The sequence below is a fragment of the Triturus cristatus genome, chromosome 3_1 (assembly GCF_964204655.1).
Source record: "Triturus cristatus chromosome 3_1, aTriCri1.1, whole genome shotgun sequence".
Taxonomy (NCBI): domain Eukaryota; kingdom Metazoa; phylum Chordata; class Amphibia; order Caudata; family Salamandridae; genus Triturus; species Triturus cristatus.
Window position 1 is genome coordinate 140,511,503 of NC_140583.1, and position 17,151 is coordinate 140,528,653.

Below are 17,151 nucleotides of genomic sequence, written 5' to 3' on the forward strand. Positions count from 1 at the left end.
ACAGAACAAAGGCAAAAGCATGCATCTCTAAAGTACCTGTGAAGAGATAGCAAGCTGTGTGCCTTTATTTCCCTCTGTGGCATTTAGATTTGTGTGAGGTTCCAGGCCGCCTCCAGTCAAAATATTAAAACGAAAGGAGCCCTGATGGCCCCTTAACTTCGGCCTGGCTGGAGGTAAAAAAGAAACACCCCTTGCTGCTTGCACGCTGTTGCTGCTTGCTGAATGTGTCCCGGTGTCTAACACCAGGAGTAGTTCAACAAATTTTTGTGGGGCCGAACATCTTGGCAGGGGGGGGGGGGGCGTCCACCCTGTGAAAAAAGTGGGCGGACGCCGTGTACCTGCGTGTACCCCCGACTCGTGTCCTGCCAACCACTAAATATTTCTAGCACAAAACAAACAACCTCAGAAGAAAAACACAGAGAGAAAAAATAAAAATCCAGGAGAAATCTAAGGATTCAGGACAAAGTCTAGTGATCAACATTTCCTCTTTGACATTATCAGAACAACTATTGACCGTGTTGAACAAGGGTACATCGTTTGTCTCTACGGACAATAAAAACATTTTAGAGAGCTCTATTTCGTTTCATGAGAACATTAAGATTGAGGCACTTTTTCACTGATGTTGTACCTTCCAAGGAAATCGCGGACGATAGTGAATATATGGAATTCAAACCTAAGAGCACGTTTCAAGCCCCGACAACTCCCAAAACGCTGGATACATATGAAGTACTAGTGAAAAGGGATTTTAAAGAGCTTAATCATAAGCCCAACAAAAAAACTGAATGTATCGAGAAGAGAGAATAATATACTAAAATCCTTGACAACTAATGGTAAATTAACATTCCAATCGTCGGGCAAAGATGGAGCGTTGGTGGTCATGGACACAAAATTGTATGCATCAAAAGTAGACAAACACGTGAATGATTCCTCAATATACATGGAATTGGACAAAGATCTCACAGTTGCTTTGACACAAGGTCTGGCAACCATATGACAAAAGGCGGAATATTCGGAATGGATCAGGTCTTCAACTAAATCATTTCTAACCACGCCATATCCCAGAAGACCACCGTTGTATATGCTTATTATAGTTTCTTTGCAGCTATAAAAGTGTTTCGCATTAGTAACAGCGTAATTTCGTAAGTTATTGGAATTATCTGGTGTTGCAAACACCTTTTCATGATACACAGAGGGCACTTTAAGATTTATCTCGACACCTTGGATGTCACGGATGCTCTGGGTGGTTTGGTCTATCCACTCTCTCAGACACTTTAGCTTGAGTACACTTTTGGAGTTTCTTTGCATGTTTTTTTTTTTAGCAACACCCTACAAATTACAATCCTGCGCAAGGTATTCAACTACATGAAAGAATATTCTTATAAATTGTTGCTGCTGGGTTCAAGTTGAACGCGGTGCATTTGTTTCGTTTTCAATTATTCAATACAGCCCCTGAAGAAGGGAGTTTGTCCCGAATGCATTGGGCAATGTGTTGTTTGTCAAGAGTATGATACAAGACTTAATGTGTCATCAGAAAGATTTATTTGTAGTTAATATTGTTCAGGAGTGGTCTCTGTAATTAGCAAAGATTGCTTGAAAATGTAAATTACAAGTAAAAAAAAAAAGATTTCTAAAGTATAAATAAGTTTGTTTATTATTTGTGATACAATCTTAAGCAGTGCTCACTGGGTCTAAGAAATCTGTAGTTCTGAGCTCACACTTTTCAATTGATTGAAGCCACAATGTACAACGCACTGGTTTTTTTGCACATGTGAAATGGATACATAGAAAACTAGTGATATATTAGGTCGATGTGTCTGTTTACAAAAACGAATTGTTCTGTCTACAGATATTTCTCCGGAGGATTTTATGTACAGTGTCATTTTAATGTTTTTATTATGTTTTTTATTTATTTGTAATGATTTTATGTGAAGAAATGTATTTCCAAATGATCAATAGAGTATAATATATTAATAACCAGTGTGGTACATGAGTGTATCTTTGTTAGAATTTCAATGCTGGTTGATTGAACGACTCCGATGAGTGTGAGTAGTGTGCATTTTTAAAGTATCGGTATTCAGGGGGCTTTTGTTTTTCTGTTCGTTTGAACGCTGTACCCTTGGTTGCTTAAGGGGTCATCAGACTTTATCATCATTATTGTTATTATTAAAGAAATTGTTTCCTACATTGGCGTTTTGCACCACTACAAATGTAAAAAGCAAACTCTACAAATGAAATCTTTTATTCTACGTTTCTCTTTTTTTCATGCCTCGTCACTTATATTTCCAAGCAGACTAGCTCTCATACAATGATTATTTTAAATTGGACCATAGGGGGATCAGGCCTGCTAAACCACTTTCAGATTAGTGACATACCACGTATGCAGTGCAGTGTTTCCCACACCTGCTATTACAACAATTCTCGCACCCTAAATGGATTCTTTTAAGACAGGGATTTTTTAGCAAAACCCCCAATGAAAATAGTAGATGGCTGCGTAACAAGCGATGGTGGGTAGGTAAGCTGCCTTACTTGCTCAGGGTACTTAAAATACTCACTTGTTGCACCAGTGATCCTGCCTAAGTGCTGGTGTTTACCTTAGCATAGGCTCTCAGCTAGGACTCTCTGGTGGTAGTTATGGGTGCCAATCACGGAGTTGGTGCTCTAGCAGACCTTCCATGCCCTGGTATCTTTATATCATTGGAGACTAGCTCCATGCTTCCCTGGACACTTCTGTTTTCAGGAGTTCTTTGCGCCTGGTGTGAGTGAGGTCTGCTTTCGGAACGTTCCATAGTTCAGGTCTTTGGACTGTGGCAGGGGGTCCACAGTAGATCCAGGAGGGGCAGATCCATGCCACATTTTCAGTTTGCCTCTGACTCTGTAAGTGACCTGCAATGACTGTGTTATATGTAACTTTAGCTCCCTTAAATCCTAAAAGCGTGGCATGGATCTGGCTCGCGTGGCCTACATTGGATGCCCCTGTCTAAAGGCTCCCACCCTCCCGGAAGTACTTGATACTGCTTCACGGGGACGTTTTCGATGCAATTATTAGCATCCTAGTTCAATGGGTGCTGATTTTAACAACGTCTGGACGATGAAAGGCTGACTGAACTCTACTAAGACTCGAACCTGCGACCAAGTGATCACAGACGGCATCAGAGGCCGGCTATGTTTTTGTGCTATTTATGAAGATAGTGGCGTTGACAAAAATGTCGATCGTAAATGTAAGCAGTTCAGTGGCCTCTCCTTGATAACGTGCGGCCAATATTTATAGCCCATTAATTAAAGTCAATACTATGTCCAACAACGTAAACCTCTTGACGCTCCTTAATCACAGGAATGTTGTTTTGGAAACAGGAAAAGAAACAGAACAAATGTGTGTTCCAAATCCCTCCGGGTGAATGGCTATTACAAATCGCCCCTGTCTTGTTCTTTGCATTAGAGAGAGGGCTTTTACCGACGTGAAGAAACAGGTGCACAATCTACCTTAAATCTGTGCCGGTCTCTGAAATAGTTGCATACTGCAGGCCCACAACGTAAATTGAAGTATGCCAATGTCACACCGTCTCACTTCCTTTTATCGGCTGCTTGAATGGGAGTGATTGTGACGTATAGTTTACATTTTGTGGTCGGAGTCAGTTCAACCAGTTTCTCATAGTGCAATTAGAACGATTATATTGCATCACAGCACACATGATGTATCTTCAAATATCAATGCTTAATCAAATACTTCCCCCATTCGATCTCCCCCGCCCTGGCCCACCACACCTCAGAGTGCACACCTGGCACCCAGCGACTTCCTGCCTCTTCCGGAGCCATCTTGAGTCTTGACGTCCGTGTGTTTGGGCCTTTCTAGGAGAGAGGTCATTACCATGCAAAAGGAACCGCGTGTGAGGGGGCGGAAAGGGGGCGCAGGCGGGGGTGAGTTTCGATTATTTGGACAGGCCACTTGTGTTCCGGAGTCACCAATCCCCCTTGCCTCCCACCCCATTGTCCCACTTAATTGAAAAACAGAATGGAATCAACAATGTGTTTGCCATGTAGAGCGGGAGCTGTGCTTAATTTGAGCCGGTGGTGGCCTCCCGCACTCATTGTTTGGGGGACCGGAAGTATTCTTTCTCAGCAGACCTTTTCCCAGGAGCAAGAAATGAGGAAGACACACACGGGAGATAATGAGTTAGAGAAATACTGATAACCCTCAGAAAGAGAGACAGCAGAGACCTGCGAGAGTGAGATAAAAGGGAAGAAGGGTGTCTAGTAGTGGATTAAAGAGGCCCGAGGTAAATGGGGTATTCGGCGCGCTGACATTTAACTGCACCGGCCGCGGGCTTCTGAGCAGAGCTTTCGGCACCGGCACTCGTTCTTTTACAAATTAAGCCCTGGTTCTGAAACTATGCTTCCCGGTCAGTGAATTATTTGTTTCAGAACATGTTTTCACATTCTCCCTTAGAGTGAATTAAAATTGTTCTTGTAGCAATACAAATCCTAATATCACATCACTCCCAATAAAACGAAGCGCAACGATGCCAGGAAACCAACTTCAATGCGCCCAGCGATACAAAACAATTACCCGGAAAACAGTGGAGAAAAATAAAAAGATAAAACATTACAGCAAATGCTAGAGCACATATTTTAAATACAAAGCATGTTGTGTTCACAGATGTACTTGAAGAGAACTCGTAAACGAGCGCCGTCACGTGAGGGAACTTCAAAAGTACTCACACGCTTCGATCACAGCTCGTGCTGTAAGATGAAAGCAAAACTCACCCTCCCTGAATATGAGACAAACTGCCTGTCGCTTCCAGTCAGTGCAGGACTGTATTAAATATTGACTGACTTGTATTCAGAACCATCACCAGCGGGTGATCATTTATGCATATTTTGTGTAATGCGGTCTCAACCAGTGATACATTATCATGTCTTCTTGGTGTGGAAAACAATGGATACGATATTGTTGCTAGTTTTGTTAAATTAATTACTAACTGCATTTAGGTTCCAGTGGTAGAGACACAAAACACTGCATGGCTTCTGATCGTTGTGACGACATCACCCGTGGCTTCCAGTGCATGGCATCCAGTGGTTGCCCATTGCATGCCAATGTAACGCTGGTATTTATGTCTCTGTAATTATCGAGGCTGCATTGTACAGGACAATCAAACATACAAAAAGTAATGGGAGGAGAGCTTGCAAATAGTCTTACCGCCGGCAATCACTCAGGAAAGCATTCCAACCCAGCTTATTTTTTGCCCACCATGCCACCTCAGTTTGGACCCAGCCATATACCAATCAGTGTCCGTCCTGTTCCAATAGCCCGAGCTGCCTGCCCAGGTCCTCCTTGAACCCGAACACAAGCAACCCAAGATCAGTGGCGGCTGACTTGTACTGAGAGTAGTAGGGCCAGGGGCACCAAAAACAAGCATTTGCAATGCAATAGGTCTCGCATTAGTAAAAGTTTGAGCTTTTGGCGTTGCAAATAATAATGCAACACCAATAGCTCTAATTATTAGTAATGCGAGGCCTATTGCCAACAGACAGCTACACAAAAATAACGATGAACACAAAAATCACTCTCAATAGAAAGCAACAAGCTCCAGACTCCAATGCCAAACAATTGTTTAACCTCAGGGTGACGGGGTGCCAGGTCGAACATTCGCAAAATGTTTCAGTTACTCTCTCCATCTCGACGGCAGGATACAGTATTGTTGCATAATAACAAAATAATTAATCATAAATAATTTGTAAAACGTGAAAACTTGTGCCGTGGTTGCGTTGAAAGGTGGGCCAGGCGTTCCTCCAGTGATTGCGGCCTTCAAATGCACAGGATGTCTTTTTAATTCAACTGCTGATTAATATATTTAAATTCAATTAAAGAAACGAAACAAAAAGCTGAATGCTGGCAGTACTGACCCAGCCCGAATCGCCCGGGGACGCGTGTAGGTTTCCAAGAAATTTTTGTTCCATTTACTGCTGCGCTGTGAAAGGCGTTAACGAAGGGGTTGTGTGGTGCCCGAGGCGGATTCTTAGATCTTAATCATAAAAGCCTTACGCACGCACACCCAGATTGACTTAGATAGAGTGGCACAGACATCCATGCCCATGCACTTTTAAACAAATACACAAACCCGCACACTCAGCTAGAAGGGAATTCACACACAAAGGCGGCCAAAAAGATTACATTATGGACTTGGCCCATTTAGAGGTGCTGGCAATGGTAAAATCGACCGAAAATTATGTTTTTACTAAATGTAAATGCAGGTACGTAGCTTCAGATGGGCTGTTTGGGCAGGACACCCCCTTATGATTTCTCAGTCCGGTCATGCTGCGAATTGCCATGCCAGGGTGCAAGGCGAACGATCAATGGGCAGGTACCGCCGCCATGGCACCTCATTTACGAAGAGTCAAGAGAACAGTTAATGCAATTTACAACCAGCTCTGATAATATGAAAAGACAAGCGTGACCAAGGCGGACCGCACTGAAAGCGGACCACGCTGAAAATAAAGATACACAATACCATCACAAAACACATGCCAGCAGGGGGAGGAGAGGCTGTCAGGCCGGGGGCACCCACCTTCCTGCGCAGCCGCAGCTGGCCGGTAAGGATCGCCAGCAGGGTGGGGTCAGGCTCCTTCACACTCACGCACACATGCCAGCACGGGGTGTCAGGCCGATCACGTGCACATGCCAGCAGGGGGTGTCAGGCTTGTCCACACTCACTCACACATGCCAGCAGGGGGGGTGTCAGGCTCGTTCCAACTCACTCACACATGCCAGCAGGGGGGTGCCAGGCTCGTTCACACTCACTCACACATGCCAGCAGGGGTGTGCCAGGCTCGTTCACACTCACACATGCCAGCAGGGGGTGTCCGGCCGATCACTCTCACATGCCAGGAGGGGGTGGGGAGGGTGTCTGCCGGGGGCACCCACCTTCCTGCGCAGCCTCAGCTGACCGGTAAGGATCGCCAGCAGGAGCATCTTGAGCAGCAGTGTGTTCTCCATCCTCGTGGCCGTGCGAGGGCTGCTCTCTGCCGAGGGTCACCGAGCAGTGCGTGGCTGCGCTGGGAAGAGGCACTAGGTTGTCAAAGGGGGGAGGAAGGTGACTCAAAGGGCAGGGAGTAAGACAAAAGGGGGTCGAAGAGGAGGCAGGGAGAGGAGGGGAGAGAACTGCGAGGGAGGAAGAGAGGGGGCCTCAACGGGCAGGAGAACCTGAGCGTGGGCTGAAACGCCGGAGGGAGGGAAAGCGAAAGCACGCCATGCGCGCGTTGAGGGATACGCATGCACTGGCTGAGGGCGGCTGGTGCGTGTGTGTTTGTTGGCGCAGGGGGCGTAGAACTCGGCGAAGCAGGCGCTGCAGGAGTTCAGCAGGTGAGAGCAGGCCGAGTCGGAGTACAAGATGACCAGCGGGTCTTCCCGGGAGCACATGCCGGCCCAGCGACTGCGAAATATTCGTTGTTGCTTTGAATTGCGCTTGCATTAGTGGTTTGCCTACCAGGCACTAGGACCAGGGGCTCATGCCGATATGTTTAGCTGCCCGGGGACTGCCCCAGGGTAGCCAGCGATGGGGGTGGCTGGCCCGCTTTGGATTACACTCGGGCAAGACTGCCCGCGAGTTTTCTCCTCGCTTCCCCCTTCAGCCAGACCGGGTTTCCTGACAGCCGGTATCACAGATCCTTTATCCTGTCCCTAGGGGGGGTGATAGCGCGACGGCCTAGGGGTGCAAGGCACACTACACGCGTTGTGTAGAGCAACACAACATAATGGCCAGAGCGTGGGACTTTGAAGCTGGGGAATCCAGTTCGAGTCTCGGCACCGACCCTCAAACATCCGGTGCTTCTGGACAAATCGCCTAGCTCCCAGCGCTAAAAAGGAATGGGCCCGCTTGTTTACGCTTGAATGAAGAAGGCAGTATAGGGCGCCCTGAGCACCAACCCTCCCGTTCGCTATTAGCGGATGTAGCGCGGCATGTAGTATGACGGAGCGCGCATAAGGCTCGAACCTGTTAATATGTACACATTGAAATGGCGCATGGGGCGCGAGCACTGGAGTTCGAGGGCTAGGTAATTACCGCAGCATGTGGGTACCAAGGTACAGGTGGCGCAGGTCCATCGTACCTCTCTGGTGTGGTTCTTGTATTTTTACCGCTGCGCCATAGCCATAGTTCAGGAATTGAGAGGGGCCTGAGTCTTTATGAGCGCGTTCACAAAGAAACTACTGCCTCGAGCCTAATTTACACGGCACCAAGCACCAGCTGTACACGTTACATGCAAGCGCCAAAAGCCCTGCGGATGCCCAAATGCTGCGTTTTTAACGAGTGAATGTTCACGAAAGTGAAACTGCATGCTGACTTGCAAGGGAAGGGGGACAGGAGATGTGCACGCCGCGTGGCTGTAAGCGCGTACACCAACTCAAATCCGCCAAGAGCCTGCGCGTGCCCATCTCCTGTCCCACTTCCGAGGCAAGTCAGCAACAATAGATCTCGCTGGCGACAGCGCTTCGCGCTGCGTTCGCCAGGCGAGACCTAAAAAGGAAATAGACTTACCTTTCTAATTTGCTGCGCGACGTCCTCCCCCCTCGGGTGTCTTATGGAAGCTCTGGACGCAGCAAACTGCACTACCAATCCTGGCGTTGCTCTCACAGTATGAGAGCAATACCAGGATTGGATAGAGCAGGCTCTCTCAGCGCTCCTAAGAGCGCTGGAAGCCTGCGCTTTCTCTAACCGAGCTGTCTAAGACAGCTAGGTTGGAGAACTTTAAAATGCGCCCGTCCGGCTGGCCGACCCAAGATGGACGGCCACAGAGACATATACATTTTAAAGAGCACAGCTCACTGCATTGGCCCCGCTCCGGCCTGACACTTAGGTAGGAATTTGCCCGAGCATCAGTTTTCCGCGAGGACCTCGTCTTCCTGGAATCCGAATGCAGACCACCCCCTACTCAAAATAGCTCTAAACCCAGCATGCATTCCATATCAAACTTGAAATAAAAAAGCATTTTCCAGTCAATAAAGTGGTGCGTACACATGCATTTGCATACAGTGAGAGCTGCTGAATCAATGCTTTGCAAACGGAATATTGCCTTTGAAACAACTTACTACATGATCCGGTGCTGGCTCGCTTTGTGAACTATCCTGGCTTTTTATTCAATGTTATCTAGATTGTAGCTGTGTTGTTGAGCACATTTCGGTATCCTCACTCACATCTGGCAGCTCATATGTCAGTCTTAAGGCAGCTTGAGCCGACCTCTCCATTATGCCCTAAGTACAGTTGAATTTGTGATTTTCACTGAAACAACTGAGTGGGTCCGCGTGCAACTGAATGAAGATCCCTCAGTGAGATACCCAAACTGACAGGATGGAACGCGTTTCCCGACACCGCCAAGCAGTATCTTCCAAAAACACAGCTTTTGGAGCCAGTACTGTAAATCTGTGATTAAAAGAAAACACATGAGACAAAATAATAATTCTCGGCTTATAACATATTGGAGATTGGTTACTATACATTTTAATGTAATAATTCTTCTAACTTGCAAATAATCATTCTTCTAACTTGCTAATAATCATTCTTCTAACTTGCAATCCTGCTTGTTAGATTGTGCTTTTCTGTATTTATCTGTTATAAAATGAGTTTTAGGGTAACACTTTTGTACTGTGATCATTTTGTATACTTTTTTTAAAAACAGTAAATGTTTTGGCAATGACATTGATTGGTGGATGCTGTTGTAGGCGTGGAGTTGTTTTCACAGTGAGCTTTTGAGGGCACTGTGCCGTTTTGACAAAGACAATGGTGAACGCTGTTGTGGGCGCAGTGTCGTTTTGACAGTCACATTGATTGGTAGATGCTGTTGTGGGCACACGCTGTTTTGACAATGATATAAGTGGATGCTGTTGTGGGCGCGGTGTCGTTTTGACAATGACATTGGTGGATGCCGTTGTGGACTTTGTGTCATTAGGTCTCGCCTGACCCAGCGCATGCGCTGGTCTGGCGAGACTTTTTGTGAGGGCTCAAAAAGGTGCTACCACTGTAGCCTAGAGCTACAGTGCATGTGCGCGGGCGCGCGCGCCTCACTTTCGCTTTGATGTTTCATCGCGATCACTTTCACTTTTTTATCTTAGGCTAAAGTCGGGTGCTGAGATTGCTTCAAAAGTAAAGAAATAGACAATTCTTTACTTTTGAAGCAATCTCGGCACCCGACTTTAGCTTAAGATGTTTAAGCTAAAGCACGGGTGCTGCCATTACTACATAGAAGTAATAAACAGAAACAAGCATTGGCATAGCCAATAGGTCTCGCTTTTGGGATCTTATAAGTATTTAGTTATGCAACTGTTGCATGGCTAAACACTTTATAAGCTCCCAAAAGCGAGACCTATTGGCTATACCAATGCTTGTTTTTACATTGACATTGGTTGATGCTGTTGTGGGTACAGTGTTGTTTGCCAATGATATTGGTGGATGCTGTTGTAGGCACGGTGCTGTTTTGACAATGACATTGATTGGTGGATGCAGTTGTGGGCACGGTGTCGTTTTGACAATGACAATGGTGGATGCTGTTGCGGGCGCAGTGTCGTTTTGACAGAGACATTGATTGGTAGATGCTGTTGTGGGCACACGCTGTTTTGACAATGATATAAGTGGATGCTGTTGTGGGCGCGGTGTCGTTTTGACAATGACATTGGTGGCTGCTGTTGTGGACGCAGTGTGGTTAATCTGTACCATGTTGGATGCGTGTGAGATGTTCTGTCTAATGTGGCGCGTTGTTGTGCTGTGATTCGGTGGTGCATGCTGTTGGAGTTTAACCTGATTGTGAGCTGTGCGGCTTCCTCAGAATTCTATCACTCAGCAAAAGACTTTGCCGGAGCATCAGTTTTCCGCACGGACAGACGTCTGTCTGATGTGTTCTGTAGCAGGCAGCGTGACTGTCAATTGCAGTTTGGGTCCCACGACAGGCGTTTATGTCATGTAATTTGTCTTTTAGCTAGAGCGTCATACTCCACTTCTGCCGTTTCTAAGCGCTTTGTTCGACAGATGTTACTATTGCTCGATTTAATGCTACTCAGTTTACCTAATTTGAAAGGATGGAGGGCTGAGGCGGCTTTTCCTGGATTCTAGCGTGTGTCCGGCAGATCACCACATTTCACAGCAGTGAGTTTTTAAGCCACTGTCAGCTTGTCATCCTTTTAAATATTGTAGTTTATTTCGGCTACAGTGGACCAATCAGTGTGATCTGCGTTCCCGTGAGTGTACACTTCTACTAACTGTTGCCACTTCATTACTATCTTCCGTGCCTTCAAACACATAGGGTCGTATCTCTTCCTTACATCAGACAATATAGTCTTTTGGAAGAGATTTAATTTATTTAAATGCACTGCTTCGTGGTCCATTTTTCTTGTGCCATGAAACTGCCTACTTACCTGCCCTCCAAGGGGCTTTTCCTGGATTTCACGTTGACACCCCCCTCCCCCCCCACGGTTGGGAAAACAAAGCTTTTCAATTATCTTAATTTTGTTGGGAGTAGTGAAATTGTATCTTTTATTTGTTCAAGTAGTGAAATTCTAATCTTGGATTCTAAAATGTTGTTCTTTGTTCCAATTTTACAGTTTACAATGGACGAGGTAGGCCAAGAAACGAAGGAGTCTTCCAATAAAGGGAGCAGAGGTGCCCTAAACGGTGAAAAGGCCACTCTGGGACAATGGGGGAGAGCCTGGTAAGTCGCCCCTTTGAGACTGAGGGGAAGAGTTTGCATTGCCATAGTTCATGTTTAAAAGCTGTATATCTCCTTTCTGTAACATGAAATAAACAATAATGCCAGAGTGACCCTGCGAAGGATGACGCTGCAGCCGAAGCTAACGGAGGACCCCAGAGAGCGTATACATTGGATGACTTCCAGGTTTAAGATGGAGGTTTTTATTGAAACATTTTGAAGCAGAAACACTATCTTGGTGCAACATTTTATTGAACATTAATAAAAGCTAAACAAGAAATATGAAAACACAAAGCTTTTTACAGCTCACACCTTCATCTTCCACACCATCAGTCCTGCTGTCAGTCTGACTTACTTGCTTTGGTGTACATAGTGTGATAGCAAAAAGGATTCGCTACCTTGCATGTGCATGTACATATATGGATTTAAGAGACCAAATCAATTTATGTCTGGTTGTATTGATGAAAAATGTAAATGTAGGTTGGAATTTAAAGACTTAGGCACTGCCGAAGCAATCTGTATATATCCTGCGAAGGATCGTTCGGAGTCGCGAGCCCAGCCACAACGTCTGTAGTTCAGGTACAGAATTCTTCATAGGCCAATATATGACTGGCACGGGTGGCATATACAACATGTATTCTCTCGGCACTTTTTCATTTCTTTTACAAGGAAGCTAGCAGATAACAACGCCCCTTTTTATCATCTCCCAGTGTCAAGGACTGGACTTTTGTCCAGGCCTCAGTATGTGTAACAATCTTACGAAAGAAAGACTTTGTGGCTTAGAGCTCGAGCCAGGACCAAAGTTCTCCTTTCTCTCCAATGTGAGCTCAGAGTTGCTCTACATAGATATTTTTCACATAAGGCTGTGTATACTCCGTTAACAGTTGTAGATCCTGATTACAGCTCATAACAGCGCCTCTGCATGACGGCCACAGAGAACCTACCTGAATCCACCTCCCCATGTTCAGAAAAATATTTCAATCTAAAGACGAAAATAAATAACTTGGATTCATCCAGCAAAAAAATTCATACAGTGATGGCTCTGCCTCATTTCTGGAAAGGCTGACCAGGCAAACTGCACTAGCATCAAAGTTCATATGATACTGTACTCCAACCGGTGACTCTGTCTCTCTGTGGCATCTAGGTGCTAGGACGTCCTCTTTTGCATCAAGCGAGGTCACTTATAGGGTATCTCCCACAGATGAGTGATGCACTGCCCCGCCTTACCCCCTACAGGCTAGTAAATATTTGCAAGAGAAATAAAAACCACTAACACATACACAAGACTGTGCCCAAGATGTTACCAGCACTGCTCTAGCAACAAAGTCCAGAGTGAAATCTTCACTGGCATGCTAAAAGGGATTTTAGGATTATTGCTGTCTGGCTTGATGAGAGACCTTCAGGCCAAAAGTACATTTTTTTTATTTGATACAAATTAGTAGCCAAGGATCTCGTAAAAAAAATCCATCGCCTAAAATGAAAAATATATATTTTGACATCTTTTACATGCTTAAAATACCTCCATCAGTATTTTGAGTTTTAAAAGACCCCACTTTAAACATTAAAAAATACTTTTTTCATTCCCAGGTTGCTTTCACAGGGCGGTGTCCACGTTATTTCTGGATAGTAAGGTCCCTTACTCACGCAGGGCTTGGTCCCCGCCTTGTCTCAGCAATGGTGTACACCCTCCATATGAAAGACTCCAGAGTGCGTCCCAGCTGGTCACATCAGAGGTAGCTGACATGGCCCGATTGTGCCTCCAGGGAGTGGCATGATGGTGGTACTAAGAGTTGAATCCGAAATACAAAGAACATGGTAAACCAAAAGGAAAAGGAACTGCCAAACTTGTTCATTAAAGTTAGATAGTGAAATGAACATAATTGTCCTAAGCTGAAGCCCGCCTCTGCTTTTTCCATGAGATGTATTTTTTGAAACCATAAGCAAACAAGTAACACGCTAAGAGGTGCGCACTAGGTAAAAAAACCCACCTCTGAATCACAATGAAGAGAGAAGGCTTCATGGTTAATGTCCAACAACTCGAGCTACCATCACAACTAAAGCACCTTCCTAAACAGCATTATGTAGGGAGACTAAACATAAGGGGAAGGGGAAGCAGGGGGCAGGAAGTCAAAGCTATGTAAGTTATAACTCCAGACAATCCACAGAGGATCCCACAACCAGCTCATACAAGTATCCAGGGCACCACCTAAAATAAGGCCATCCCCCAGTCTGACCAGCCACCCAGCGAATGTCCAACCCCAGCGGCTGAAAAGAGCAAGCATTTGCAATGCAATAGGTCTCACAGTTACACGAGTTTAAGCTATTGGCATTGTAAATGACAATGTCTTTTATTTATGTTTTAAAAACGAAAACAAATATAAAAGGCATTGTTATTTGCAATATCAAATAGCTGAAACTCTCGTAAATGCGAGACCTATTGCATTGCAAATGCCACTTTAAAGTTCTTGACTACACAGTAGGTCTTTTGCAACAAGACAGATTGTGGTGTCTGGTAGGCTCAGTCTGAATTTTTTTTTTAAAGTGTGTGTGTGTGTCGTTGAATATTACAAAACATGAATTCAAAGTGAAAACTATACAGAATCTAATAACAGTAGGTAAGGTAGCTATGCATCCTCGACTCCTTCCCAACGATGCTGTCAGTAATTTTTATTTTCCAGGTGTCTTTTGTTGGTTGTTAGTGGAAGGGAGACATTCACAAGCTGTATCACTATCAGCATATTTTTGCAGCTTTATTAATCTTGGTTTATAAATGGTGAAGTCGTATGAAAAATATATAGAAAGAGAGAGAGATTCTTGAACAGTTATCTATGGTGTTCACTTCACTTTATTATTTACCTTTAATCCGTTGGCAGCAACTCACAGACGGTTAGGTACTCGAGATGTTTCTTCCACTGCCTCAAAGAGTAAGGATAGCACTTGTGAAGAATAGCGCTGTGTAAAAGAAAACACAGCCTTTAAACACGGTCTGTATGCGTGATGAGGGGGCGGCTAACAGCATGACCTTACCTGGCGGTATTAAGCAGGGGGTGCCTGGTGCCCACTAGCTTCCAGACCTGCATGGCGATGTTGCTGAGCTCGTCTCTGAGCAGGCAACGTAGACTCGTGAAAGAGGTCGGGTAGCCCACGATCTTTTCTGCGTCTGACACCACTTTATGCCACTGGGAAGCAGAGCCCTGGGATCCGGAGAAAAAGCTGAGGCTGCAGCAACCTGTCAACCCTGGGAATAGCCCAGGCCGGAGCAGTCTAAGCCGAGACATGGCCGTAATGACCGAAGCTGCAGCTGAGAGAAGGTCACCGCTCTTCTTCTCCGATCAGTGTTGTGGTGCCGCTGTGGATATTGGTGTCTTTGGAAAGTGAAAGTTGGCTAATGGCTCTGCTGCAGATTCGATCTCGCTTTTGTCTGCTCCCAGCTGACTTTCTCTGTTGAAGAGAGGGTTTATTCCTCCTGTTCGGGATGACCGTGTTTAATGTCACAGACTGGGCAAGGAACGCAACAGGGTTACTGCTCCAAATCCTAGATATGCATATCAGAGGAAACTCAGGTGCCTGCCATGGGAGCCGCCATCTTAGGAGAAGCCAAATATGCCAGTGTCGCAAAACAGAGAGAGCAGCCGAAAAGAAACTGACAGGTCTCTGCAAGCGTAGCGGAAAGCGTTAGTTTCAAGTCATTCTGGGTCACATGCTTTATCGTCCCACTCCCTCTGGGCTTCACTCTCGTCAGCTTTGCGCTGCTTTCTGTCCTTTGTATGTTCTAGTATGGATTGGACAAGATAGTATTAGTGCCCAACTTTGTATGTTTTTGTTCCCTATGACAGAATCTCGATTTTCTATGCTAGTGTCTAGTGCGCGACGCTTTCAGCCAGTTGTAGGTTTTCAGTCAACAGCGCTGGTAACACTTGGATTTTTAAGCAAACACGTGCATATCTCTTGTCATGCGTGCGCGCAGACAGGGAGGGAGGGAGAGAGAGAGGGAGCGACCGCGCGTGCATATCTCTTGTCCTGTAGTGGCATTTAATGGAAGCAAATGCGTGCATATCTCTTGTCCTGTGTGCGCACAGACAGGGAGGGAGGGAGAGAGGGAGCGACCACGCGTGCATATCTCTTGTCCTGTAGCGGCATTTAATGGAAGCAAACGTGTGCATATCTCTTGTCCTGCATGAGCGCAGACAGGGAGGGAGGGAGAGAGGGAACGACCGAGCAGAGTAGTATGCATGCACATCTCCTGTCCCCCGTAGGCGCACATCTGCTGTCTATTCTGCTACGCTGTCAGACTTACGCGTGCACATGTTCTGTCTTCCGCACGCGTGCACATGTCCTGTCCCCCTTCGGCCAAGAAACTGACAACAATAGATCTTGCCAAGGCGTGCAGCGCATGTGCTGCGTCGCTAGGCGAGACCTAAAAAGGCACTTCAGACACTCCATATTTAAAGCGCAAGTCACAAATTTGCATTGCGACCACATCCTGCTTTGACCCCTCCTTCTCTCTCTTTCTGGGTCTCTATGCTCTGTTCTGGAACGACAAGGCTCCTATAGATGACAGTCTTGTTCCTTTCCACTGCTGTAATGGCAGCAGTGGTGAGGAAGCTTCACCTTGACACCTGAACTGACCACTGGGATTATCGTTCCTTTATTCATGAAGGCACCACCTATGTCATTGTTAGAAGTCTAAAGACCTTTTGAGTTGTTCCCAAGTCTGGCCTGCCTTCAGTCAACACTGGAATAAGCACAAATTCAGGAGACAAGGCTAGTAAGATGTTCTCCCTTCTAAGGGGCTGTAGGTAGCTGGCTATTTATATAGTGGACCAAAAAGAGGTACACTGTGTAAAGAGTTCAGGCAAACCCTAAAGGAAATGCAGAGGCACAAATGACATCCCAAATGCCCGCTTTTGTCGTAGCTTAGGTGAGCAATTAGGCATATCAGAGGGTAGTGCTAAGCATTTATTTACACACACAAAGGCAGTAAGTGAGAACACACTCAATAAAGAAATCAAATTCCAATTAATAAAAAATAACACTTACTTTTATATAAAATTAGATACCAAGATCATCGGGTAAGTACTTTTCGAGTTATGTATTTTTTACAGTTTTCAAAAGTGGACAGAGTGCATTTTCTGGATTGGTAATGTTATCCTATGAAGGAAAAACATGTATTACATTCGAGAACTTACAAGACTGTTCTGGTCTTAGGTGAGCATGGGGCGAGGTCCAAGGCCACACCAAAAGGGACCTCAGGAGGCTGTGGGGCATCCGGGTGTCACAGCGTTGGGTGTCGCATTCACTTCAACGGGAGAACGGTCTGGTCACAAAGGCTGCAAGCTGGGACTGGGGGACCATGAGATCCTCGAGCACCCAGGGTACATGGTTATCTTTTCTCCTAGTATTTCCCCTAACTCTCCTGTTATTATTTCCCAGTACCACTGTATCGCTGAGCATTCCCAGATA

The 17,151-nt window shown here is 45.6% G+C and overlaps 1 protein-coding gene across 2 annotated transcripts in view; it reads left to right on the plus strand.

Moving 5' to 3' along the window:
- Positions 1 to 17,151, plus strand: part of DHCR7 (7-dehydrocholesterol reductase) — a 116,982-nt gene that overhangs the window by 61,154 nt on the left and 38,677 nt on the right. For both annotated transcript variants that reach the window (XM_085643581.1, XM_085643582.1), the window contains exon 2: positions 11,585 to 11,691. In XM_085643581.1, the coding sequence (XP_085499707.1) occupies positions 11,591 to 11,691 (101 nt within the window). In that variant the 5' untranslated portion in view covers positions 11,585 to 11,590. The remainder of the gene's footprint in view (positions 1 to 11,584; positions 11,692 to 17,151) is intronic.